At 45.7% G+C, this 26,620-nt stretch overlaps 1 protein-coding gene across 2 annotated transcripts; it reads left to right on the top strand.

Moving 5' to 3' along the window:
- The first annotated feature begins 192 nt into the window (after positions 1 to 192).
- On the top strand, positions 193 to 26,347 carry LOC126541362 (salivary anticoagulant protein P23-like). 2 transcript variants are annotated; one of them, XM_055076564.2, is made up of 5 exons: positions 193 to 499; positions 19,737 to 19,795; positions 20,290 to 20,417; positions 22,112 to 22,294; positions 25,902 to 26,347. In XM_055076564.2, the coding sequence occupies exons 2-5, from the start codon at positions 19,753 to 19,755 to the stop codon at positions 26,217 to 26,219; spliced, it is 672 nt and encodes a 223-aa protein (XP_054932539.2). In that variant the 5' UTR covers positions 193 to 499; positions 19,737 to 19,752; the 3' UTR covers positions 26,220 to 26,347. The 2 variants fall into 2 exon arrangements, with proteins under 2 accessions (XP_054932539.2, XP_050044071.2); XM_050188114.3 differs by lacking the exon at positions 193 to 499 and adding an exon at positions 15,531 to 15,637.
- The last annotated feature ends 273 nt before the right edge of the window (positions 26,348 to 26,620 follow it).

The raw sequence follows: 26,620 nt of genomic DNA, 5'->3' as shown, positions 1-26,620 counted from the left end.
GACGAAGCCTGCTCTTTCTCTTGAGAAGGCTTGGCCTTTACACACATTATTTCACGCTATTCTAAAATAATCAAAGCCATAAAATTCAGAGAACTTGCGTCATCTTTTTCATTTATTTTTTATATGCATCTTTTATGGAAGTATGTTCAGGGAAGCTCCCTGCTCCCAACTACGTTGAAGACTTTTGGCGTATTTCCGAAAGCACCGTTCACGCCGCACCAATTGCCTTCTCGACCCGGGGAGTTACACACACGAGATCGACGAAGCAGCACGCGGTGCTCTTTCTTCGTTTGATGGAGAGCTGGGCTTCGAGGGGCTAGCGTTTCACTGGGAATTCCCTCGCCCGTCCGGTCCGCTCTGATCTCGCGGCGCACACTTGTCGAAATCCGAGACACTGCGCTGAGGTTCTCGAAGATAGCGAGTCGACCATTTCCCGGCTGGGCGCGCAGATTGGATGTGACGTCAGAGCCACGCTTTCGACTATGCTTCGGTAGCTTCGGTACGTACGTCGCACTTGCACTATACTGACGGTAATTCTGTGATAGCTGCGCCCACGCGCTAAACTTTACCGGGCACCATTCTTAGTACCTTATGTTTCATTCATCTTAGCACGAAAGTAGTCAAAAGCTTGAAACTCTGTTTGCTGTCTGCCTGCCATTTCCATAACGCCGACTAAGCCTTCGGCAGGCAAGCCTGTCGTTCTTATCTTCACCCTCCTCAAAGGGCAACGAAAAGCAAAACGTTGCCCGCTACTGCGGCTCGAAACCTTTATTACCCGTGCGTCAATGATCAGTTGGGAGATAAAACTTTCAGTTGCTGGTCAGTCATGTGTCGTGCTGCGCCTCCTATCCTGCCAGCAAATTTAGGCTGTACACTACAGTAGGTTAGTGTCACTGAGTGTAAACACACAGGCGACATATTATTTCATCATGCTTGTGTAACACTTTTGATAGTTGTAGTGCAATACAGATCTCAGTTTTTTGTTGCTCAGAGGACCAACATCGACACGCATCACCTGTCGATAGACGCAAGATACGACCTTTTACGGATGCAAAACACAGGGAAGATAGTACTCGGATAGTATTCATGCTCCCATAAGCAAGTAAAAAATGCAATGGCTCATAGCTCCGTAAGGCAGAGGCTACAACACTCGGCAAAGTGAAGCGAACAGTGCTTAAATTCTTTCTAATCATGCATACAAGATACAGAACAGCATGTCGAAAAATTTGGAGGACATTTATAAGCTTCGCCTTTAAGAGTGGAACTCGGTAGCATTCAAAGACCCCTGGCTGCTTTTCATGCTTACCAGCAACTGCAGTTTACGTAACCGTAACGTTTACCGGGAACCGCTGGCGGCGAACACGATGCTTTCTGGTAGAAACGCGGCCTCTTGCGTAGGCCGATATCCTATTATTGTTCCGTACATTTAGTATATTTCAGTCTGAGAAGGTCCAGCATAAAAAGCCATGACATTTGTTCGTAGGCTTCCATTCTCAAAATTCCGAGGAATAACTTTGTAAAGAATGAAAAACAAGGTATGAGCAACTTTCGTGGTAGAAGAGTGGTAGGAAATGCGTGGTTCGGAATTAGGTGCGCACCTTTTTGCAAATGTCGCAAATTTCACCCAAAAAGGGAAGCATCGATTGCGATAGCAAATCAGATAGCTATACGAAGTAAGGATAGTAGCTTTATAGTCTGCATAAACTTGTAAACATTCACTTACTAAATAAACAAATAAACTTACTAAATTAACAAGCATGGTGTCACGCGCGCACACAAGCAAACATGAACACATCTCACTCGATGACTGCGCACACTCGCTGTCAAAACGCTCGAATGAGGAAGCGCTACAGCAGTAGCGAGCGAACTGACCGTTTTGCCTCTCGCTTGTGCGCACACGAAGCGATGAGCCCTTCGATGCACCTAGACTGTGTTCATCGCAGATCGCTTTGACGACAGGTTCCGGGCAGCCGCCACCGGAGTAGAACCCCCCCCCCCCCCCCACTTCCCTCCCCTCACCGCGGTAACTTGCGCGCGACAGAATACGGCGCGCTTCCTCTCCGCTTAACTCCCTTGCGCGCTAGAGATTCATCATTAAAACCCCTTTAACGTCGTAAAGTAGCAACACACTTTGAAGAATGCCGCCTCTTCCTCGCGCGCTCTGGCCGAGGCTGACGCCGCGCCGCTATTGGCCTAATAGCATCACGTGTGCCCTCGCGCCGGCTTCGTTTGTTTAGAGTCGTGCTTCAGCGCCATTTTCGCTTGAGAAGCGTATACGGAGTGGGGAGGAGCGCATGTTGGCGCCGTTGCTACGCTCGAGAGGTGTAGGCGGCGTAGCGTCGAGGAGGGAGCGTGAAAGAGAGGAGAAACGAGGAGGGGTGAAGGCGGAGGACGAGAGCGTCGTTACTTTACGAAGTTTAAGGGATTCTCGAAAGCTTTCATTCGCACATATGGCGAGCGACAACGATGTTATTACCCTTGGACTTTATAGAGAACATCACGGCGACGGTAGAAATGCGTTTGGAGTGTCCATATAATTGCTATCGCAATAAAAGGGACAGCTGTCATAGTCGTAAGTTGAAAGTTCTGAAAGCAACCATGAATCTCGAACAAAAGAGCGAGTTATTGGTAATAGAAACTTTGGAGGACGCTTAAGCTTCGCCGTTAAAGGGGCCCTGAACTACTTTTTATCGAAGTGAAGAAAGACATCTGAAGTGAAGATAGGCTGTTTCAGAACCACTTTGCCGCAAAAAAGTACTTCAATGCGTTCAGCAGAAGCGAAGTTATCGGCAATCACACACGGCCTCAGCTGTGCTCCCCTTCCTCCTCCATTGCCTTGCACTGCGAAGGCTACGGCGGAGACGTCACCGTGGCGCGCAGTTCAAATTTCCGATTTGGTGCCTATGCCGCGCTAAACGTAAGCCAAACGCGGCTGTCCTCAGAGAGCCGCAGTGCGCTTAGTCACTGGACTCGTGGCGGCACCTAACGGCGGCCGCGGTGTAGCCGAGCGCAGCGACCAATAGCAGCCGCGTATTGGAGTGTGCTTTATGACGAAATAAAGCACAAAGAAGAGAGCGAGGAGCATGGAGTTTTTGAAACGAGAGCGCTTGAAAAGAAGGTGACTTCGCGCTCCGCTTGCGAGCTCCACGGACCGCGTACGACAGCAGAACTTGGCTGAGATGTTCACAACAGCGTATGCTACCCGCGGACTATGTTATTTCACCAAGCCTGAGGGGTGGTTCAGGGCCTCTTTAATAATGGAACGCGATAGATTTCAAAGATCCCTGACGTACTGCTTGTCACGCTTCCCGGTGGCCGCAGCTTTCTTGCGGTTGCGCGGACGCGAGCGCAATGGTTGTGTTGCAAGGAACTGAGCGGGCCGCGGCGCTGGGTAAAGAGGTTTGTGTAGTAGTTTCTGCGTTACAGAGTTGTGTTTTCTTGTATATTCAAATTAAACTTCGACGCTATCATGTCTGTAGGTTGTGGTGTTGGGCTGCTGAGCACGAGGTCGCGGGATCGAATCCCGGCCACGGCGGCCGCATTTCGATGGGGGCGAAATGCGAAAACACCCGTGTACTTAGATTTAGGTGCACGTTAAAGATCCCCAGGTGGTCGAAATTTCCGGAGTCCTCCACTACGGCGTGCCTCATAATCAGAAAGTGGTTTTGGCACGTAAAACCCCATAATTTTTTTTTGTCTGTAGGTTGTGTTTAGTCGTAATTCACTATTTTTCTAACGTATTTTACTTTGAGGATTTCGATTAATCAGCACCGCATCTGCGCCACGCGGAGGGCTTGCGTATTTGTGGTTCGGAATTAGTTTTCGCCGAGGGACGTCCAATGCCGACATCGGATTTTTTGCGACATGGGGCCCTCGCCATAACTTTAGCACGCCTTCATGCACACCCTCGTCCACTTTTCTTTTAACTGCCATGTCCTAAGAAAGGTTGGGGTATTTTTCCATTGTTCCCAAAATGTATAGAACTATTTTCTCATGCTTTTTCTTCATGCCTTCAAGATTTCCGAATATGCGAGCGGTTGCCATCTCCTATTACATCTCTCTATGCTAGAGGGTCTGCAGCATAGAGTTTCCTACAAAACTCTATGGTCTGCAGAGACGCGTAGTGCGTTTGAACGAAGCGGAGTGGACACACCGTCAACGCTTCGCCCAATCGAATCGCTGGACCAGCGTTCTGTCTTCTGCAGTTGGTATGGGCGTTGTGCGCACACACGACTATCGCATACAACCGTTCCTACTAATGGTATCTTCGACTGGTCGCTTCGTCTGGTCGACTGGTCGACTGATCCCCCGAAGCAGAGTCGGACAGATCCGGCATTCCCCGAACTCGGAGACGAAGGACAAGCGCGCTAACCGAACGTTATGACTCGCTCTAGGAGGAGGAAATGGCGGATGAGAAACCACGTGACTACTGCCAACGTCCGATGTTTCGCCTATCCAAAGCTCCTGGCGCTGCCGGTAGAGAACGGGCGGACGCGTCAGTGGGACAAGCGTTCGTTGATCCACCAGCATACAATGGCCTAGTCGTCGCCGACAGCGGCGATTCTTTGTTGTTATTACGTTGCGGGAAACGGGGAAACGCTCTCAATCTCGACAACTGCTCCGACGATAGCATGGAGGAAGGAAAAAATGGCTGTGGCTTAGCTAAGGTTAAGCCCAGGATGCGAAGCATACTAGCCTTTATTTTAGTTGTTGAACCACTGTTTAGCCTGGTGAACTGCTGTTGCTTGGCTATATTTGGTTCGGCTAGACGAAGAAACAACTCATGCGTTACTCTGCTTCGCCTTCAAGAGTGGAACGCGACAGCGTTCCCGTCGACCCGCCAAGGGGTGTAAGACAATGGGCTACGGCGCAGCGACTACGCGCCCCGCATTGGACGCGGTGAGCGTCGCGCAACGCAGCGTTCGGCGCGGCAACGAAATGTGCGCCTGAGCAAGCGACGCACGCCTGAGCCTTAGAAACAGCTAGTTTCTAAGGCAACACCGCATTCACTAGAGGCGCTTTTGTACCGCTTTGAAGCATCGTACTCGTGGCTCAGTGGTAGCGTCTCCGTCTCACACTCCGGAGACCCTGGTTCGATTCACACGCAGCCCCATCTTGCAAGAGTTGAGCCAAAGCCACCTAGAAACAAGCGCAGCTGCTTATATACCGCCGCGACGCCGCGAGCGACGGCGCGAGTTGGAGCCCCGTTTCTCCTCTGTCGTGACGTCACGGTGTCACGTGGTATGGCATGGGGTCATTGAAGGCGACACCGCCGCGCCTGAGAAGCTGGGTTGAGGTCTAGTAATATGCTTCGCATAAAAGATAGCAGGGAGCATTACGTCACGCAACCAGCCTTGGCAAACGAACGCTCCGTGAAGCTAGTGTTCCTGTATATGCTCCCGCAGGGAGGGACACTACGTGAAGCCAGAGGGGTGGCCCGACACGTCACCTTTTGCGTCGACATCACGGAGCAAATTGAAGATTTGCCGAGACGTTTGGTTACCGGTAGTTTTTATTCGGCGCGCGCTCGGCCGGCTGCTGCTCAGATGGAGGCCTCCGTGGCTGCTCAGCTGCTCTGCCTGCATCTCTGGTCACATTTTTCCCTGAATGCTTGTTCCGGTTCGGTCGCAAGGAATGTGTTCCGCATTTTGGGCGAGTTGTAAGAGGTTCACAATCCAACGACAGCGCACTTACGGTACAGGTATACTTCGGCCGAAGTAAAGCAAAACGTTGTTTAAAATACTCTGCCGGAGGGGTTACTGAAGTCAGCAGGTTTTTTTCAGCTTTAAAATAAGCACGCAGAGCCTTTGAGCGAGGTGAACATACAGCAACATATTTATTCCCTAGGCGTAGGCTATCCATACCATTAGAAATAATTGTTAGCTGGCTACCTTTCTCTAGAAAAAATATAATAAAGTTTGTTCTGTGTACGTATATATTTAAATATATTGTGTTTCTGCATGGTGTTCCCAGTGGAATTAAAAAATAAATGTTGAAGTAAAGAAATACGGATGATGTAGGCGGCGCTGGTGCTTATAATGCGCTTGTCCTCTTAATTGTCAGGATTTACGGAAATAAAGTGAAATTATGAATTGAAATCTGTGCAGTGCGCAACGACAATGATGCAGCAAGCTTTTATCCACAATAAAATTCTAAGTAAAAAGGTAGAGGTGACTCAAGAGAAACCTCAAATGACGTGGGTAATAGAACTTTGGTAATGACATTTTAGAGGGGAGGGGGAGGGGGAGAATGCGACAGGGAAGCGTAGCAGGGGGTGGCAGAAAGTTAGGTGGGCGGATGAGATTAAGAAGTTTGCAGGGACAACATGGCCACAATTAGCACATGCCCGGGGTAGTTGGAGAAGTATGGGAGAGGCCTTTGCCCTGCAGTGGGCGTAGCCAGGCTGCTGCTGCTGCTGCTGCTACTGCTGCTGATGATGATGTGCCGCTTGACGAGTGTGTGACGCACATGCATGTTTTATTCTTGTGTTGTTCTCAATCTCTCATCCTCCTCCCCACCGTTTTCTTTCTTCTTCTTTTTCACTTGTTATTACCTCTGGTTTAAGTGACCACTTGATTATTCATTTCACTTTGCGCGCCCATGTTTCTACTAAAAAGAGCTTTAAGGTTGTTCGCGATTACAAGCACGCCGATACGGCTTCTATCGCGGCAGAAATGGAATCATTCACAGCTGCTTACATCTCCAGTTTTGACGAAAGCTCAGTTGAGGATAACTGGCAACTTTTCAAAAATAAACTACTATCTCTAATTGACAGTTATATACCTCAACGAAAGATACCCTCAAACACTAGGTCGCCATGATTCAACAACTCTCTTAAACGCCTGCGCAACAAAAAGAAACGGTTATTCCGCCGGGCCAAGCAAACAAATCTCCCTGCTCATCGGTCAACATACTGGAAACTGAGTACATCCAAATGTCTAGTAACGCTAAAACTACCTTCTTGAATGTTACACTGCCCTCGTTTCTCCAAACGAGTCCGCGCAGGTTTTGGAGTGTTGTCAATGGCACTAAAACAAACACTATACATTTAACTTACCCTGATGGCACCAGTGTTCCACCTAATCAATGTTGCAGCGTTTTGAATGAGGCGTTTGTCTCTTTCCTCAATGCCAATATTATCGTAAATTTACCGAGTGCACCAAGTTCAAACTTCCCTCTGATGGATCCCATAATAATTGACTGGGTTGGTATTAGCCGGCTAATCAATAGTCTGCAGATTTCGTCTGCCAGTGGGCCTGATAGTATTAATTCAAAAATATTGAAATGCACTGAGGTGTTTTCATTTGTTATTCTTTCTAAAATTTTCGCTCAGCCGTTGCAGTATTCTTCGCTACCGCGCGACTGGAAGAAAGGAAAGGTGGTTCCAGTCCCAAAGTCAGGCAATGCGCATGCTCCCGAAAATTACCGTCCCATTTCATTGACAAGCATCTCATGCAAACTTTTGGAACACATCATTTACTCTCATCTTGTTGAATTTTTGGAAACCAATTCATTCTTTCATTCCTGTCAACATGGCTTCAGAAAAATGTATCGTGCGAAACCCAACTAGCTTGCTTTACTAATGATCTTTTTGCTGCATCTGACAATAACTTTGACGTTGACTGTATTTTCTTGGACTATGCTGAGGCCTTTGATACCGTAACACACGATCTACTAAACCTTAAACTCGATAAGCTTAACATTGATCCTTTAGTATTAGCCTGGATTAAGGACTTCCTTTCCAATCGAACTCAGTACGTAACTGCCAATAACGCTTCCTCTGCTTTTTCGTCAGTTACATCAGGGGTCCCGCAGGGATCCGTCCTCGGGCCTCTGCTTTTTCTAATTTATATTAACGATCTCCGTGACTGCGTAAAATCGTCTTCAATTAACCTATCTGCTGATGACTGCGTAATATATCATAAGATTAGTGACCCGGCCGATTCCACTAAACTACAAGAAGACCTTAACAGTTTATCTAAATGGTGCAATGCGTGGAACATGAAACTAAACGTAAATAAATGTAAATATATGCGCATATCACGCGACTCTAACAATACTGACACACGCATGTATTTTCTGAATAGCGCTCCTCCCTGTCAAGTTAATTTTTACAAGTATCTCGGCCTTTACATCACTCACGATCTATCATGGCACAAGCATGTTGAATTTATAACTTCTAACGCTAATCGCACGCTAGGCTATCTACGCAGAAACTTTTACGTCGTTCCTGCATCTTTAAAACTAACGCTCTACAAAACACTTTTTCGATCAAAATTAGAACATGCCTCGGCGATCTGGGATCCCCCTCAAGTATCACTAACCCTCTCCCTCGAAGCCATTCAGAAGCACGCGTCCCGCTTTATTCTATCTAATTACTCTCGTCATGCTAGCGTAACACTCATGAAGCAAACCCTTAACATACCGGAACTTTCAGTACGTCGTGCATACAGTCGCCTCTGCCTTTTCCACAAGATTTACCACTACCCGGTATTAAAAGAAAAACTTCTTACTCCTCCTTCCTACTTTTCATCCCGCAGCGATCACCTTCATAAAGTTTCCGTGCCATTTTGTCGCACGAACGCGCGTACTATTACTCCTTTTTACCTCGCACCTGCAATGACTGGAACCACCTCCCCACATCGGTCGTTACTATTATAGACTCATCGAGGTTCAAGACTGCTGTTTTCCATGCCATCTAACAAATATTTTATTCATTGATCTGCATTCTTTTTCTGTGTATATGTACCACTCCTTTCTGTAGCGCCTACGGGCCTTGAAAGTATTTAAAATAAATAAATAAATAAATAAATAAATAAATAAATAAATAAATAAATGTAATCTATTTCCTGTTCACTGACTATTCTTTTTCTATGTACTTTTTCTCTTCTAGAGCAACAATGACTTTCCCTTAGAGAGGCGCTGTGCGACGTTCCTGGTGGCAGTTGCCAGCTAGCTCTTTCTTCTCTCTCCGATTGTTTTTATGTGGGCAAACTTAATAAATAAATAATAAATCACGTTGAAGCCATATAACACACAATTTACGCGTTGGCACAAGAACGTGAATGGTCACTTGACGTACCTGGAAATAAAATCAAATTGCACGCATCACACATGTCTTGGTATAGCACGTATTTCAAACATTTCAATCAACGTTTTATTCAAGCTTCTCTTAAAGTTGAGTCTAACAGGTACGTTAGATCTTATGCAATTTCTCTCTTTTTCTTTTTTAGACGAGGTCAGAAACGAAGCGAGGCATGAACCCAGTACTCATCTACTGCAATTAAAGTGTTTGGTATGAGGCAAAGAATGCTTCGCTATAACAGATTACTCTTGCTATACTATACGACGACTCGTTCGTGCACGCTTCTGTGCCAGTTACGTCGGCCTGCGCTGCGCCCAAGGATGTTCATTGGCTGCGCCTGCTTTGCTTCAGTTTTTTTTCTTTTTCGTTTGAACGTTGAGGTGTCGCGTGCGACGATAGTGCAGAGCATGCGTCACCCTTTAGCGTGCAAAAGACGCTCCACGCGGGGGCATCACTTGACGTCGGGCACCCTGATATCTGAGACCCGCGTGGCCGCTGACGGCAGCTTTCCGCGCGTATTTGCTTGCGCTTCTGCGAAGTGACACGTAGGCCGGGTTCATGCATAATATTTCTGCGTACGTTCTCGCAGGGGAATATACAGGGTGGTATGTTCTGTAAGGAACTGTTATACGTTATTTGCGGCACGCAGTTGAATAAGCGAGGAATAATGATGCGCTACATGAAAGAGTGTTTTGAGCCGTACGCTCAAATTTACCTGCTGTGGCACAGGCTCACCTTAGGAGGATGATCACAGTTGTTACAGACCACTATCTATCTATCTATCTATCTATCTATCTATCTATCTATCTATCTATCTATCTATCTATCTATCTATCTATCTATCTATCTATCTATCTATCTATCTATCTATCTATCTATCTATCTATCTATCTATCTATCTATCTATCTATCTGTGTCTGTCTGTCTGTCTGTCTGTGCAGACCCAGTGGTCGAAGTTGTCTGCCAGGTTAGGCCACTAGGTACGTGCTTGTCATCGTGATGCTATCGTGCCCTTTCCATCGTTGCGATTTCAGATTCACCATCTGACTGTCGTCATGCCGTCGTCGTCACGCCTTCTACACCGACCCTGTGGCCCAAGTTGTCCGACAGCTTGAGCCACTAAGCATCCGCTCGTGTTCGAGATGCCATCGTGGTCATTGCACCATCGTCATTCTAGCTTTGTCATCCGACTCTCGCCAGGTCATCGCCGCCACGCCATCGTCGTCCCACAGTGGCCATCCACTCGTTGTCGTACCGTCATCGTGATGCCGTCGCGGTTGTTCCATTGTCGTCACTGCAGGTTCGTCACTTGACTCTCGTCATGGCGGCGTCGTCACACCGTCGTCGACATACACTCATCCTCATCCCATTGTCCTCACACCGTAGTCACTCCACCGTTCGTCATTGTTCTGTCGTCGCACAGTCGTCGTCATGCATTCGCTGGCTTACCGTCGTCATCGTTCTAACATCTTCATTCGACTCTCGTTATGCCGTCATCCTCACGTCATCGTCGTCACACAGTCGTCGTCATCCTGTTGTCGTCATGCCATCGTCGCCATACCACCTTCACAGTTTCATCGACGGCATTCTTTCTTCGTCATTTTAACGTAACCATGTTGCAGTCAATCAACTCTAATTATCTTGTCATTGTCATGCCATCCTGGTCATTGCGCCGTCGTCAGACAGTTACTGTCATGCATCCGTTGTCCTACCATCGTCTTCATGCCGTCGTTATCGTGCCATCGTCATCATACACGTGCACCGTCAGCGAGCTGGGCGTGTCCTCGTCTGCTTGCAGCAAAGCTGTATGCCTCTACCGTGCAAGGAAATTTTCGTGTCATTGGCGTGGTAAGCAAGAAACTCCCCATACGTGGGCTGATCCCGGAGATGATGCAATGCCGGGCCGACCCGCGGTGGAGGTGAAGCAGGCGTTAAGCACTCCCCATACGTGGGTCGATCCTGAAGATAGCGTATTGGCCGACCTGCGGCGGAGGTGAAGCAGGCGTTAAGCTCTCCCCACACGCGGGCCGATCCCGAAGGTAGTGAAATGCCGGGCCGACCCGCGGCGGAGGTGAAGCAGGCGTTCTCCATACGTGGGCCAATCTCGAAGATGGTGCAATGCCGGGCCGACCCGCGGCAGAGGTGAAACAGGCGTTAGGCACTCCCCATACACGGGCCGATTCCGAAGATAGGGCAATGCCGGGCCGATCCGCGGCGGAGGTGCAGTTCGCCATTAAGGGGCCCACACACACGGCTTCGCTGGTCATCCTTCTTCACATAGTGGAAGGGAAGCGAGTTTTGTGACCAGTACATTGTAGCACGTAGTGGTGCGCTACACACTCGTCGTCCTCCCACTGTGCTCGGACCTTCGCCGTCACGCTTTCGTCTTTATGCTATCATCATCATCTCATCGTAGTCTTGCGGTCGTCGTCATAGCGACATTGTAATTCTATCGACGTCATTCTTTTGTCATTCCATCGTCGTCTCTGCATTGTACTCATGCAGTCGTTGTCATGCCCTCGTGCTCATAGGCGACCTTGGAAGTCGAGAGCCATAGCAAAGTGGGCCCATACTGGAGACAGTGTAGGTCGCATGCAGCCGAAGAAACTGAAGTCTCAGTATGACCACTACAGGTTTCACCTAAACATTACTTCAGCAATACAGTGTGGCTCTACATTGGTTAAATGTTAATCGTATTACCGCCGACAGTCATCGTGAGATGGGTCCTGGCATAATTTTGTAATACTGCTGTTTTCAAATGGTGGATGTGCACATTGTTGACAAGTGGGCCGCTTACCAAAACACACGGTGATGCCCGCCCAGCATGCTCCGCCCCACCCCCCTTCCTCGAACCCTTTCCTGCAAAAGTTAGGCATTTCTAGAGAGCGAAAAAAATGTAAGCGAAAAGCGCAAAAGGCGGTCTGAGACCTATACACTATTTATTCACTTACTAATAACATAAATCACCACTTAGCCCAGTCAGGTTCTCTGAGCTATCTTTAGCGTATAGTTGTCACTTGCGAAATTGAGAAGAAACATTGCCTGAATGCACGATCAAGGTGACAAGATGAATACGTTGACTTCGTTATTGTGCAGTTTATATACCGTATTCGTTTGTGTAAGGCGCAACATATTTTCCTTCAATATAATTACAGGGTGCGGTCTTTACGCAAGTGAATCTACTCACAAAGAAGAGAGTGGCGCTTGTCGAAACTTAATTTTCCAAGTTTTCCGGTTCCAAAATTGGGGTGTGACCCTTAAATTATGGGATTTTACGTGCCAAAACCACTTTCTGATTATGAGGCACGCCGTAGTGGAGGACTCCGGAAATTTCGACCGCCTGGGGTTCTTTAACGTGCACCTAAATCTAAGCACACGGGTGTTTTCGCATTTCACCCCCATCGAAATGTGGCCGCCGTGGCCGGGATTCGATCCCGCGATCTCGTGCTCAGCAGCCCAACACCATAGCCACTGAGCAACCACGGCGGGTGGTGTGACCCTTATACGAGAGCATGACTTACACAAGTAAATACGATACTTCGAGTCACCATGTTTGTGTTTGCAATCTGTAGACTCGGTGGTCTCATAAAAAAAAAATCTAAATCTCTTGAGTGGATGCGGTACTTCTATATGCTCTGTTTTTGATTAGCCAAACAAATGTTCCGATGATTAGATTCCTGCTCAGTCGGAGAAACCGGAAACGAAAGTTCGTGTGCAGCAACTCGAAGCAGATTGGGCCGCTCATGCGGGTTAATCGAAAACCGCTGTTTCATTGGCGTTGGGATATTGCTCGTGTACATGTCGGATGTATTGCAAAACGCGCTAAATCGCCATCTTCAAACGTATATGGGATGTTCCTGACACCTGTGCGCAGTCGCCCTGCGTGGCTATCTAAGTAATCTACAAGCGCTGAGCGTGCACCCGGTACCTCTACTCCGTTGGCCCGACGGTGCACTTCCATCCAAATCAGTACAATCCTTCCAAACTGACTGCTGAGTCGCTTAATCATGCGGCAACCTACGGGGGACGAAAGTACGTGGCAGTCTGCAAGCGAACACTCGCGCGAAGCTTCGCCAGCAGATCCACGTGGACTTCATGCCATAGCGCGGCACGTTACCTCGGGGTGCTTTAGACGCTGTTGCCAATATCTCAACACACCTGTCACAGTGTGACGGCTGCTCCCTTTAAAGCGAATCTTCGTTTCATTCACCCAAATCGCGTGTGCTGGCCGCAGGCCGCTGTCTTGCGCCATTGGCCGGCACCGGACCTGGGGCAAAGCGGCACCAGATATAGTGCAAACCAAGGCGGTCGGCCGCCGGTGGGGGATATGTACGCAAAGCACGGACTTGAGCTACAACACAAACACGCCTTTCTCGTCATGTCGTCATCGTCATTAAGTCGACGCCATTACATCGCCTTCATTTCGTTGTAATAATTTCTTCGTTGTCGTGCCGTGATCATCGTTCTGCCATCTTCACTCCGTCGTCACTGCGTTGTCATTTTGTCGTCGTCATGCCGCCGTCGCTATTTGGTCGTCGTCATGGCATCGTGGGAGTTCCATCGTCGCCATCGTCGTCCAGTGCCGTCATTACGTTGTGGCCATGTGATACAGTTGGAGCTTGCTATAACCATGTCGATCCCGCACGAAAACAGCTTCATTGTGTCCCATATTCGTCAAAAACGTGCACAACAATATCAACGTGTGATATTTACTTCACTGGGCCAGTATTTTCTCGGATCTTATTTGTACTTTCGGTTTCGTTGTCAGTGCAGAATATTCATTTAAATAGAATATGACCTACGAAACTTTGGTTTTGCTTCGTTGTATAGGAACATTCGTTATATCCACATTTGTTATACAGTGTCTCAGCTGTGGCAGAAACCAGGGAGAGATGACAGTGACGACTTCGCCACGCAGACATGATAAGTTCCTTTTTTTCAGTTAAACTTATACCCTTAAAAATTATCGTCGAGAGGTTCTCAGATTGATACCAAAATACATAACCCTGACGACAAGCTAATATACTGTACTGCGAAGAGGAAGAGGTTGATGCGACGACAGCGGCGAATTTACGTGACAGTGAGGATCCGCCGACATTTACATCTGTGACTGGGACTCCGCCATCGTTATTGCAACAACCATAAATGCCTTCACGGGTTCCTCGAATTGAAAGTGCACTTCCAAAGGCTGAAAAAGCGTTGTTAATTATAGTACTACTGGCAGCCAAACGCTTCTCGAGTGAATGCAAATGATAATTTAAAAAATGCAGTAAATTTTACTGTCGCTGTAAAGGGTCTTTTTGCGCTTTTGAGAAGCTGGCTTCAGTTTACATAGCACGTAGCTTCTGTCCAGCTCTCGCCTTTTCATTTCTTTTTTTATCCAGCCCACGTGATAAAAACACCAGACACTCACTTACTGATGCAGATCCTTGGCTCGACTTTCCATGCTCGGGATAACCGCACATGCTCGCCTTACCGAGTCTGTTCTGGCAGTATCAGGGGCACCCCTTTGCGATAGAGCAGTGAAACATGCAGTAGGCGTGGAAAGGTTACGGGGCCTGGGTTCTCTGAATATCTGAGCAGCTTTTGCATGAAGCAGAAAAAAAAATGGATGAAGCACTATCTCGTTCGCCTATAGTCGTAGTAGTGCATGGTGGAAATCCGAATACTATGTTGATCGCTCAGGCTGCGTAAATATTTGGCTTCTTGTCAGCCCTCGTGCACCTTAAACATTTGACGCCGATAGTAGCGCAATTGCGTGTACTTGTATGCACCAGTCTGTGTCCGCTTCAGTCAGTGTGTCTGGCAAAATGATTGATCGGGACGAAATTAATTTACCACCCATGCTGTACACATTATCATAAAAGGCATCACAAACTGAAGTGGCGACTCTCGTAAAATGTTAGGCAGCAGATGTAGTTGATCACGGATCTTGTTATACACCCCAGTGCGCAATAATTTCGAGCATTTTGTGGCTTGGAAGCGTCAGCCGTAGACCACTATTCAAGGACGCCATAATGAAACACGCCGAAGTGAGCGTGGCCAGCAATGCCTCTTCTACTTTGGCGAGCGAACACGAAGCCAAAACACGTGGCATCCATTTGGACACTCGAGCTGCAAGATTCTCGGTTGCTGTTCACGAGAAACAGCTCGCCCTTTCGGAAACGAGATCCCGACGCATCGCGGCATGGTCATCCATGGTGTGCGTTTGCGCACGGATATAAAACACTCCGAAGTTTCAAGCCACGTTGCCACGTGGTAACGAATCTTCGTTTCTTAGTCTCCAGGCGTTCTATTTTCTAGGTCAAGAACTTGATAGGGCGTGCCCGCCCCTTGATGGTGCACCATGCTGGGCAGCAAGACATTCGGAGAAGTGTTCGGTTGCATCTGTTTGCAGTCTTGACTTGTGTTTGATGCTGCTCCGTTACCACGACGTCCAGACCAGATAGCGATAGCAGACGCAGATAGTGGTCCTCGCCCTCTTGAGAGCTTGGCAGTGCGAAGCTTTTAAGTCAGTCGCAGAAGAGACTCGGAAGAAGACACGACCCTAAGGTGAGCGCTTCCTGTTCAGAGACTAAAATTTGGCAAAACTTTATACGAATTCGCAAAGCGAGGCATGTATGGTTTTCGCGAGAAACTTTCAAGACCTATGTGATCTCAGTATAACTATGTACGGCCGCAGCGTTCGGTTGCAAGTTTGAATCGTGTGATAATATGTGAAAACACAAACGGCCGACGCTGTTATGTTTTTCCCCACCCATATTATGTAGGTGAAACGACGAGCGAGATGGGGATCTTTGCAGCGCACGTGCACACAATCCGTTGTTTGCATCTTTCTCGCCATTCCGAGCGACTTTGCTTCCTGTCAGTCCACAGCCACAGCGCTTTCGCTGATCAACCAAATTAATTCGTTCATGCAGTTCTTGTTTTTCATTTGCCCTAATCTATTTGCACTTGATTAAAGGCATAAATAATTCCCTAAATGTTATGTGCTGGTCGCGCAGCACACGTAACAGCGACAAGTTATTTCATGGAAAGAGGAAGAAGTCATTGGATTTACAGCCGAATATTATTGACTGATTTTCGCTACCACCCCAAAAGACTGCCAATGTGTCGCCAGCGTGGCGCTTAACCAAGAAGCCACGTGACACATTTAGAATTCATGACCCCGCTGTTTGAGAAGCACTGTGCTAGCAGCTCGATTCGTTGCAGCTCAGCCTCGTCACGTCCATCTGCGTGCAGAATTTGGAGTCTGGCCAATTATGTGGATCCAGCTTAATCGGTGGCTCGGTTCTAGTAGGAGCGAAGTAATTGAAGACCACTGGCAAGGTCTTTTGCCAGTAGGGGACGTCATTTTGCTGCTGCTGCTGCTGATGATGGTGCAAGAGGCTCAGTGTTTTATATTCTCATTCTCCCCCTAAGAACCGCGCACATCTCCCGTGCTGCGTTCGTACGATTCTTGTTACCAACAAATGTAAATTTGGCAATTTACAATTTAATTTTTCTGTGGCATCTGAACTATACTGTCTCGTAGCGCGGAGGAAAAACAATGACAAATTTTAAGGAGCAATATTTACTACGCGATAAAGACGTTCGCGATATTCAGAATTATGCTTGTGGTGCTCACACAGAGCCCCTTTTCTGGAGCTTTGGTGTCTGTCCTATTCAATCCTTATACAGTGAGAAGCTCCTACAGCGATACAAGATACAGAGAAATGTACTTTCTTTCGATGCTGTCAAAATAAACATTAAGCTATAATGAATATGACGCAAGACACGCTGAGAGATGTGATGTTCTGCATACACATACAAACTACTGACACCAGCTGTTATCTTATGTGCTACTATCATTGTTCAACTCAAATGAGCAGTAATATTTAAATTATATTTTTCCTTGGACTGTTGACATTATGCTCTGCCTTGCATTTTACGATTGTATGGTGCCACTATCACGTAATGTGGAGCAATGTAGCATGTTTGTCGTACCGCTATGATTCGTTTAATGCAGTACACCAGTCACCATTTTTGTTCTTGTACGCATAATCTGTAGGCCTCTCAGTAGTATCGTTTTTATATTTTCTGTTCCTGCTATAAATGCTTACTAATGCTGCCAATTTCTGTTAGGTGTGCTTTCTATTTTGACTACGCACATCTGAGGTAGAGGGGGCACAGGTCCTGACTAGCTGCTTTCGTTCGGCTTTTTATCTGTGTTCCTGACACGTATAACACGTGTCTCCACGCGCTCGTGTATTGTCTCTGAGCACCACACTTTGCAACATGAAGCCTCTAGCTACGCGTTAAAAAAATATATTTTCTGCAGGTGATAAAGACCGTTTTAGTGTGTCCAGTTCTGACTTCTTGCTTAGTGATAACCCAGGTTCTTTAATGATATTGGTCTAGACATATAAAATTTATTCTGTTCTCTTCCATGTGACCAACTGGTAAAGTCCGTAAAAGAGTGGATCACTAAACATAATGATGAGATTGCCTTCCTAGACAGTTGCTTAGTGAGTGTTCACGGCTTTTTGGACCTCCTGAGCTTTTATTTAAGGTAGACTTGTGTCGTGGGAAGGGGATCTGTACATTCAGAAGTCGGGAGTATGTATTGGGTTCAGAGCGGCACTAATTTTCTGATTGTTGTAGCTAGGTTGGTTGAGTGTGAAGTACGCGATGATTGTGCCATTTTTCACCATGTCAACCTAATGAAGATATTTAGGCAAATAGCTTTTGATTTGAATTTCACGAGTGAGTTGTCCAAAGAAGATTCTTTGCAGTTTCTCGAATTACGTTTGCTTTTTCGACCAGAACACCTGAACTGTCTTTTGCTCCTATAATAAAATATTTTTAAATAATTCCTCGGGCCATTCCAAGATAGTGAAGAACGCTATTGCTTTCAATTCTCTAGATTACGCTTTCACCAAGTCTTGTGCCCAGAGAATTTACGATAGTTTTCTTGAGCAGATCGGGAGCCTCAAAGACACAGATTATCCTACGCTTGTGCTGAAGGTTTATCGAAAAGATAAAATCCAGTCATTCAAGTCAAGATGACGTAACTGTCGAATACGACAAGCGAAAAAAGTTGCAGTCATGCCATAGGTCCGCGAAATATAGCATAACGTAAAAAAGAATATAATATATATATATATACATATATATAAGCCGAAGGCTCTAACGTGAACGTGATTTTTTTCTGCAAATCTATATGTCGGAAAGGCTTCAGCCGCGATTGAGAGGAAGGCACTTAGGTTAGCTATACTGTTGGTTGCTCTGTAAAGCCAGAATATCTTTTGTCTCTTGCGCAGTTGGCATTGGTCACGCGATCTCACTTTCTCGCGGAAAATCCTAGATTGAGCAGACTGTTTTCGCGGACAACTTTCTGTGGCTATGAAGGGAAAGCTACGGGCACGTGGCCGCTTCACATGTGTTACCGCGCCAAGTAGTCGGGCAGCGTTGACAGTGTTTTCGGTTGCTCGGAACAGACACTGAATCGACGCAGCTTCCACGTGCGACAGTTTCATGTTTGCCTCGACGCGGAAGAGAAAAGCCGCAAAATAAGTAAATTTTTACGCTCAGTGGTGTGTTCTGTCTTATTTAACTGTTGCTAATAAGGTGTTTGTGTTTTCTTTTCCTCAGCGTAAGCGAACACGGATTAAAACGCGGGACTATTATCAGAAGCGCTCTCACTTGTGCGCGTCTTGCCTTCGTAGCTTTCCCTTCGTAGCCACAGAAAGTTTACAGCCTTTTCCCCTTCATAGCCACAGAGAGTTATAGCAACTGTCTTAACGAGCGCCTGCATGCGTCAGCACAATAATACTTTAAAGGGAATGCCTAGCTCCCATCTTTCTGCACACTGTAAAGCATGTGGTGGCAAGCCTTTCTTCGACAGAACTAAAATCGCCGTCAAGCACAAAGAAAAAAGCTCGTCAACTCGCAGTAGCCTTTCACACACAAAAGAAGCGCGATGATTGCGTACCGGAGTCGTCTATCTCTTTGTTATATTGTAAGGCGTTAGATTAGGTGACAGTATCGTTTGTACTTTTGAGACTTTTATCTACATAACTGTGGAGACATTTACCTTGTATATTGTATGTATAATTAGTTCCTTACGTCACAGTCTTCCTGCGGAAACGTTGCGTGATAAGTCCGGGTGCTTGTGTGAAAACATTATTTGATATGTAATCTTGAACCCTGTATGATGTATGACGGAACCACTCAAGAGATAAGGAGTAGCCGGTGCCTTAAATTGTGCCCGTACATCTCCTTATATTATATAAATAAAGAAAAGGCGCACATGCTTGATGGTTTATTTAATGTGACCTGATGACAAGCGCACGCAGATGGTGTCTTCCTGTTTGTGTTTTTCTTAATAAACTTCAGCTGTTAGAGAGCGATCGTCCTGTGTCCTTCCCTTCTGCGTTGCCGTCATTTCCCCTGCTGATTCAAAGAGTGTATCCCCACAATGTGAAGTAAAATTCTTCGATTTCGTTTTCGATTCGTTTCGATTTCGTTTGATTTAAGGTAGCTCAGTTGATTAACTTGGTGTTTCTTGCACAACATAAAAGAACATGCAACCACAGATAAGCACAGATAATTTCAGAGTTCATGGCGCAAGGGAGCGATTTACTTGAGCGAAATTTTATACTTTTTTTAGGGATAGTAGCGGCAACATGCAGCAGTACTGCCTCGTCATCCTTGCTGTGATCGCCTGTGGTGAGTGGAAGACGTTCATCGTACGATCACTGCTTATAGCCATGGTGCAAAAATTTTTTGTTTAGTTATTTGTTGCCGAATGTGTAACGGGCGAAAGTATCATTAAACACGTGCCTTGCTTTAAAGGTGTAGTGTAACAGGCACTTTGCATATCGAGAGTATGCAAGCGACCTTCATCACGACCACAATGTGCGCCTTTTGAGATGTTGTAAATATGCTCGCATATATTGCATTCTAGTTGTGGTTACAAGCAGCGCGCTGCACGTGATTAATCTAATTAAATTATGAAGATCGCTTCAGTGAACCGTAGAAGACGCAAATGCCTGTCTTTTTTTCTGTTAACTGTATTTTTCTTCGATCATAGAAAAACTGAGGGTATTTTTGCAATAAAAAAGAAGCTCTGGGGCCTGCGTCACACTTTGAGCTTCTTTGCCATAAATTGCCTCTGCTCCACTTGTTGGCCACCACATTTTGTTTTGTTTATTTATTTCTAGCGTCAGCCAGCACGGTGCAAGACGCCAATGCCTATATTGATTTAGTTCTTGAGCAACATATGCCACGCTTAGTCATGGGAAACCACGACCTCTTTCCCGGGGCTCGGATTCCAGACTTCCACTTCAAGGTTGGTGAAACTGCTGCTCCATGCAGCGCTCAAAAGGCTTAGCGAAGTGCACTGCGATAATCAAATCGTTGATTGGATGCGCGTCATTCATTTCGCCGCACTCACTGCCGCTGGTTTAGCCAATGCGCGCGTACTCGAGGCGATATCTCCGAAAGTGATCGATCGATCACATGACTCCTGATCGCTGACCGACGCCAAGTACTCCGCGATGCGTGAGCTTCGCACGTTCATGGCTTCCCTGTCAGAACTTACATTTTGTATAATAATGATGTATAATAATATTTATTTATTTCAGACAACAAGGTCTCGAGATACAAGGGCAAAAGGCAGATGTGCTCTGCCTGACGGGAACCCAGCACCCGAATACACACACTCCGAGCATGTAGCAACAGAAACAAGAACATGATGCACTATCGTTACATACAGAACATAGTTTTATGCAAAGTAAACATTCGAACAAGGTACAAGCTTTTACAATCATAACGGAAAATTCGCACAAATAAGGAACCCTAGGATTATTAAAAAATTCTGTATACACAACCTGTTGATCTTTAGGACAGGAAAGAAGGTAAGCTTTAACATTCCTTTTTAAAGAGTTGAGGGACACGCATTTCTGAATAATTTCTGTGGCCTGTGTATGTCTGTTAAGAAGACTGGGAATTAAATATGAAAGCATCTGGGTTTCGTAGTTGGTCCTCACAAGTGGAGTTCTGTATTGGTCGTGCCTTAATTTGTAAGGCACATTATTACTAGAGTGCAATTCAAGATGTTTAGAAGGATCGAGCTTGATTTCCTTATAGACGTAAGAAAGCAATTTCAACTCACATAAGTGATTCACTTTAGAACAGAGTGTTTGAAAAAGTGCAAACCTATGTGGTCGTTGTACGAGAGATTTTCGACATATCGTATCGCTTTTTTCTGTAATGTTATCAGCCTCATAAGATTAGTTTTAGATTGCATAATATTAGGATAAGTTTTAGATTACTTGCTCTAAGCCAATCCCCATGCTTGCTTATGTTATTCTAGCATAAAGTAGCCAGCGTCACATTCTCCTGAGAGAGAGGGAGAGAGAGAGAGAGAGAGAGAGCGAGAGACCAAAATTTATTTTGCTCCACGTCCGGGGTGTACACATTGGTAGAGTCGTCCAGATCAAACGTCTTTCTTACGTAGCTAATGTGCTCAGGTCGCACACGAGCTTGTGTGACACGATTTGAGACGCACGGCTAAGAAAAGCAAGGCAATTAGGTTAACCTGAAGCAGTTAACCTGAAGGTTAACCTGAAGTCTACACAAATTACTCAGCGAAAGGGCCCAGCGTAGTGCCTGCATGGTGAGCGTTTCCAACGATAGCTACTTGGGTGTCAATCTGAGGTTTTTGTGGCATAGCAGTCGGCCTACATTCCCCGGAATCGCACATTACCTCGCTATGAGCGCACTTGAACGCGCCAGTTTTTGTCAGGTTGCACGAGCACTCGTGTTTAAGAACTGCCATATTAAAAACATGTCATGTTTTTAATAAGTTACGAGGTGCAGTGATACGTTGGCAGATCACCGGAGAAAAAAAAGGTGCGCAGTGAATGCTTAAATACACGTATCCGCTCAGGTCTTACTACGAGTATGGTGCCGCTTGAGTTGTCTTTGTCGCACTAAACAGAAAAACTGTGCGCTACCACGATACGTGCTTACATCCCGCAGATACTGAAGACAGGGATCACCAACCGGGATCTGAAGGCTAACATAACCGATGGCTGGATCCATGGATTCGACACTGGCGTCCACCGTTTGGGCAACTGCGAGCAGCCTATTCTGCTCAGCGGAAACACTACCGTCAACTGCGTACTCAACATGACGGGCATCGGGGCAACTTTGACTGCGACGGTTTGTATAATACTACTGCAAGTACTCCCCTAGTTAAGATCCAGTAGCAGCGCTTTACAATCTAGTGATATCTTGTTACCTGGATGAATAAGAGCAAGTGAAGACAGTAATGTGCTCGTGAGGTGGCCAGGAATACGTTTCCACAAAATATGCTTGAAGCATGTGCCCTCACATTGTACACAATGCTGAACAGCGTAGTAGGAGCTAAGGATATCACTATACCAATTCTCTAGCTATTGAACGACCGTTTCCCTTCAGTATACGTGTGTCGGTCTGTTAGATGAGTCACGACGGAAAACTGGAACAGTGACGAATCAACACATTCAAGCATTAATTAGTATCAGTTGCTTTCACAAAGTTGATTCAAACCAAATTAAACACGTTGCTTTGATTTAATGCCGGTTTAAAGGTGCATCAGTGGAAAGGTTTCTGGGGCTATAGAAGATTTAGTTTGTCGGAGTCCATGAAGTAGGAGCGCATGAAAGCTAGGGCTCAGACTCATGTTAAGGTGCAGGTGAGCGGGTTAGTTTTTCTCGTTATAGATTTCATGATATCGCGAATCCGCTTCACAAGCTTCACGAATTATGCACTCCAGAGCTGTTTCTTGTGAAAATTTGCGGAGAGTATATATATATATATATATATATATATATATATATATATATATATATATATTGCCATCACGCGAGTCAAATAGAATAAAACGTTAAAGAAATCATGAGCTTTATATATTTGGACAGAAAACGACTTTGAGCACGAGAGCAACATAATCTCTGATGTGTTGTACACTGCGCACACATTAGTCTAATGATCGAAGACTCTGCCCCTGCCCATCGTGGCCTACCACGCACCTTAGAAACGGGACTCAATGTAAAACATTATTTGAGATAGATCCAGTTATGAGGTTCAACATAGTGATCAAGGTCAGCCATACTGCGAAAACAGTCTTACGTCGACTGCGACTTCGCAATGCCTGCAAGAAGTGCTTCTTATAGGGGATATGTATAGCTAATAGTATGATTTGTTTCTATGAAGAAAAAAAAACCCAGTGAAAATGTAGAACGCATCTATTAGTGTGGCAAATATGCAGCCTGCCGCCAAGAAAACGGCAGAGTCGTGATAGAAGACTACTGTCGTTCAAGAAACTCTTGGTGGTGTAGCCAGCAGAAACACCCCAGAGGCGCACAGTGCGTATGGTGGTAGAATTTCTTGAAGAAGCAAGAATCTCTAAAAATTTGAGATTCTAAAATGCTTAGATGAGCTCGGTCTGTCTCTTACATTCTTTAACACTTACTCACTCGTGTGCCTCGATGTTTGCTAAAGAGAAATAAAATTACTTGTTGCATATTATGAGTTTGTAATCGAAAAATTGAGCTAGTACATGCGCACATTTTCCCAATTTAGACAAATTTAGAGGCACTTTCGCTCCGTATTTACTCGATATTTCTAATCTCAGGAGATGGGCCATCAGTTATTGCGTCGGCGGTGAGATAGGAGTTACCTTCTCGGTTTCGGCTTCGCGCTTCTCATTCGGCCGGATAAGCTGCAAGCATACTGTTTTTCTGAAGTAAGCCCTGCCAGCATGTGTACCTTTTGGCCGGGTTTTCCCTATTGAAGAAAAGCTCAAAGGTCTGAAATCAAATAATTTCATATGAACATATGAAGATACCAGTTAAAAACCCGTATGTTACCATGTATGATATGGTGGGATGCCATCACATGCCCCATATACTCTCATATGATATATTTAAGGCCTTTCATTCTAGTGTAGTCTGTTTCTACTTTAATTTTGGTTGGTAAATATCGGCGGAACTATTTTTAAGCATAGAAACAGGGAATAAATTGCTTATTTATATTGTCTGGCACCAACAGTTCGGGATTTTCCTGATAACCGTTAAAAACAATTAACCAAGGCAATCGATTTTTTTGGACACAAATTATTTATTTGAACAAACGAAATAATTCGCAGGAACAAATAATAAGACAGTGCTGCTCGCAAGTCACTTGACGATCTATACCATTCCTCATAGGTAGGCACTATTTCCACATAAGCAAAAACAAACATCAAAAAGCGCACCTGGCGGTCTCTTGCTTACTTTGTTCTCTACACTTTAGTGCACACAGGCAGGCTTTGCAAGAGGTGTGACGCTTTTTTTATCGGACGAGCCCTTGTTGACGTATGTTATCATTAGCATTTTGAGTTTGTCGGTCTCTGTCTTAGCCTTGCCAGGTCTTGGACGTACCTTAGTAGGAAACAGAGCCTCTCAATGTCACAGCTATACAATTCGCAATGCAGAGTAACGTTAAAGCTGCGCTCGCTGAGTTGGTGTAGAGTACGGTGACATGGTTTCAACTCATAATGATGACATGGACACAAGACAACATTTGGGCATCCGCATTTTTAAGGCGAAAGCCTTAGATCTGTTTCAAGGTCGCGTTGTGAGGTACAGAAAGTCGGAGCGCTCGTGCTACTGCTCGCGCGTTCGTCGCCGTCTTCTTCCAGGTCGCTGCCAAGTGGATGCCCCTAATCATGCCAAAAAGGCCCAGTTAATTAATATAGAGTTAAGGCTCTAGAATTCACGACCTTTGGTGGGAATCGAACCCGCGACCTTTGGTGTCAGTTAGGGCGAAGTTGATTACGACACAGTTAATTAATGTAGCTTTTATTAAGGCACTCGAACCCACGACCTTTAGTGGGAGAAAACAAGTAATAAGAAGTAACACTGAATTCGAATGAGAATGCCAAGGAATTTAATGGATGTCTCTTGAGCGCGCAGGCTTTTGCCTTCACACTTTTTGGCATATGCTAAAGTCACCCAGTTTATTTCTGAGGTTTAACACAATTTTCGTAAGCATTTTTCTGAGGTGCAAAAATAAATTATCGGATTTTGCCCCATGTTGAACCGTAGATATATAGAAACATAAGTCTTTATATAGGACCCCAATATGATGTAGGATTATTGGATATGGGGCTTAAGAGTGTTTTCGTTAGTGCTATGACCGTAAAGGTTCGTGGCTCAACGGTTGTGAGGTTATTTCCTTGAGTACAAGGTCGCGTGCTTCGCTGATGGAGTGTTTTCGTTTCAGTGAAAGTAGAATAACAGAAACGCCCAGTGTCGGTATATACTCGATGTGTCATCATCCACAAAAGTTAAGGGGACATGGCGATAGCAAAAAAGAAGCTGAATTTCTGCAAAAACCTGGTTACATATCCTCTAATTCGAAGTTTGTACTTAGTAGCCTTTGCGACGTACACAGCGATTCAATAAATTAGAACTATGGTACCTTAATCGAGTACAAATGAACCTTTGCCGCGGAACCCGTGTTTCGCAAACATTTGGGGTCATAATTAAAATGTAGTTTTCTACTGTAGGGTCCGAAACATGATGAATGAAAGTTTGGTTTTGTCGTTTCAGTTGATTCGACAAGTATATAACAGCGCTAACACATGCAACCACAAGAACACTGCAAATGTGTTAGCGCTGTTATATTTGTCAAATCAAGTATGCACCAACTCGTCCAGAAAGAAGTTTTAATTAAGCATCTTTGTCATTTAAGTTGCTTATTTTGTGCGCTTTCTTTTTTACTATTCGCTTCGCTTTTTCAGACCAAGGGAGACAGTTTGGTGGGCACCATAAAGACCATCTGGGTCAATGTGACGCTTAAGAAGGAGACCGTGCTGAGGGTGGCCGTCACCGCGCAGCACCCAAAGTCGGCGTCCCTGATGACTTTCTTCATGGAGCGCCTCAAACTGAAGACCAAGTATGACGACCATCTGAGTCTCAACGACGATCGCGAAGAGCAATTCGAAGAGCTGATCGAGGAGAAGGTCAGAGACATACTCATCTCTGCCATCTACAACCCATACAAGGCCATGTTCGAAACAGCCGTCCAAATGGCCACGCCAGCATTCCCACGCGCGTGAACGATTGGAGTTTCGCGGTTTCATCGTGCTACGCGAAATACGCCACACTATAGCTATGTACGTTTTGAATAGCCTCGCGGACTCGTTGTGAATAATATGGAGTAATAAAAGAGAACCTACATTTAACACTAGTGTTGTTGATGGATTCCGGTACGGTTTCCAAATAGTCTGAATTGTACTGATTGGGCTGTATCCTGCACATACCTATCGCTGGTTAATGCTCTTGTATTGCCTCCGTGGGACCAATGAGGGAGGCACGTTAGACGGGATTCACCAGTGTATGGCATTTCACCGCGTGTGCCATGCGCGTAATTAGGTCTTTCATTTCAAGTTGTCAAGCGCTAAGTTCTGACATCGCAAAGATTTCTTGATTGTAGATTTGATTGTACATTCGTGGATTT

This window comes from Dermacentor andersoni, chromosome 2 (genome assembly GCF_023375885.2).
Source record: "Dermacentor andersoni chromosome 2, qqDerAnde1_hic_scaffold, whole genome shotgun sequence".
In the NCBI taxonomy this organism is placed as follows: domain Eukaryota; kingdom Metazoa; phylum Arthropoda; class Arachnida; order Ixodida; family Ixodidae; genus Dermacentor; species Dermacentor andersoni.
This window is presented reverse-complemented; position numbering and strand designations above follow the sequence as displayed.

Bases quoted from the DNA above. Each gene is read 5' to 3' on its own strand.
- LOC126541362 (XM_055076564.2), top strand. From the start codon at position 19,753: ATGCAGCAGTACTGCCTCGTCATCCTTGCTGTGATCGCCTGTG. The intron at 19,796-20,289 runs GTGAGTGGAAGA...ATTTATTTCTAG, and splicing joins CCTTGCTGTGATCGCCTGTG to CGTCAGCCAGCACGGTGCAA. The intron at 22,295-25,901 runs GTTTGTATAATA...TCGCTTTTTCAG, and splicing joins GGGCAACTTTGACTGCGACG to ACCAAGGGAGACAGTTTGGT.